The sequence below is a fragment of the Cyprinodon variegatus genome, unplaced genomic scaffold, assembly GCF_000732505.1.
Source record: "Cyprinodon variegatus isolate N-32 unplaced genomic scaffold, C_variegatus-1.0 Scaffold1047, whole genome shotgun sequence".
NCBI lineage: Eukaryota > Metazoa > Chordata > Actinopteri > Cyprinodontiformes > Cyprinodontidae > Cyprinodon > Cyprinodon variegatus.
In genome coordinates, this window is record NW_015151500.1 from 113,135 (window position 1) to 114,520 (window position 1,386).

General features: G+C 40.8%; 1 protein-coding gene across 1 annotated transcript in view; it reads left to right on the forward strand.

Moving 5' to 3' along the window:
* Positions 1–373: 373 nt before the first annotated feature.
* sema3g (sema domain, immunoglobulin domain (Ig), short basic domain, secreted, (semaphorin) 3G) overlaps positions 374–1,386 on the forward strand; it is a 74,158-nt gene continuing 73,145 nt past the window's right edge. The window contains exon 1 of the mRNA XM_015399798.1: positions 374–714. Coding sequence (XP_015255284.1) covers positions 606–714 — 109 coding nt within the window. The 5' untranslated portion in view covers positions 374–605. The remainder of the gene's footprint in view (positions 715–1,386) is intronic.

Sequence of the window (1,386 nt, forward strand, 5' to 3'; positions counted from 1 at the left end):
ATCTACTGTCATTTATTCTTATACACTTTTATCAGAGGATAAAGTCGATAAGGGCACTTTAAATACTTATGTTATAACTGGTAAAGGTGGTGTTATGTGGTCATGTATTATAATGTCGAAATAAAGCTGAAAAAACAACCTGTTGTGAGGAAAATAACTGCATTACTTAATTGAGTGATTTTTTTAAATTAAGCCAAAGTTTTCTTTTAGAACCTATAAACTGATAAACTGCAAACATTTATTTTTCTCTAGTTTCTGTAGTAGAGCTGCGCGTAAAGGAGGAGTGAGCCATGAACTCTCTCTCTCTCTCTCTCTGCTGAGGCGTGGTGTATTACTCTCCCAGACTGGAAGAGGCATTCTGATGGGCTGCTGTGGGAACTCAGCTACAAAGGCATTCAGAGCAGAGGCAGTGAATTTGCTCAGCAGTATCCCTGCCAGAGCGGCAGTCCTTTCCCAAACAAGGCAGAGCGCGTCTTTAGGCGCTCTGGGAATAAACAAACCCGCAAGATCCCTTTGATTAGAATAATCAAGATAAACTCCCCCTGGACTTTTAACTTTTAGAGCAAAAACAATCCTTGTCAGTAGAAGTGGGACATCTGTTAAGAATGATGGGATTTAAACCTTTCTTCTTCAGCAAAATTGTGGTTACTCTCCTTGTAAGCAGCATCTGCGCGACCAAAATAAATGTCCCACGGCTGAGACTCTCCTACAAAGGTAACGCATTTTATTCATCCACCCTAAAGAGACGCTCTTTATCATTGCATTTGCGCGCGTTTCTGCAGGTGGCATAAACTTGTGGAACGGCCCATCAGATGATATGCATTTCTTTTTTCAGTAGTTTATACTTTTCACAGATATTTTTGCTCCTGTTTTTTTTATTGTCTTCCTTGTGGCTGTCCAAGCTGGAAGCGTTTAATTCGGGTCGCTCATCTGGCTACTGTTTCACAGGTTTACGTGCTTCAGGAGGCGCACATGCTTTGCTGCGCTGGTAGGGCGCGCAGTTACAGGAGGTTTTAGGCGCAGCTTCACTTCTCTGCGGTCAGATCCACCACGGTGCGACCATCTCATTAAAAGAGTTTATTAGGAACGGCAACCACGTCGGAATTCAGAGGCATGTAACTCGGCCGACATTTAAACTGCTTCAAGCACTGAGGGCATGGAAATAAGCACCGACCTCGATGGTTAATTAATACTGTTCACACAGATTTGGACTCAAGCAGTAATGATGCTACACTGGAAAAAACATCAAGAAAAAAGTAATAATTTCTCAAATTAAGGGTATTTACCGTTAATTTGAATAGGAACATGAGGTAGTTTAACACTGGAATGAGTATTTTTACTTTTAAAATCAGATAATTAGATAACATGCACTTAAATTGAGACAAT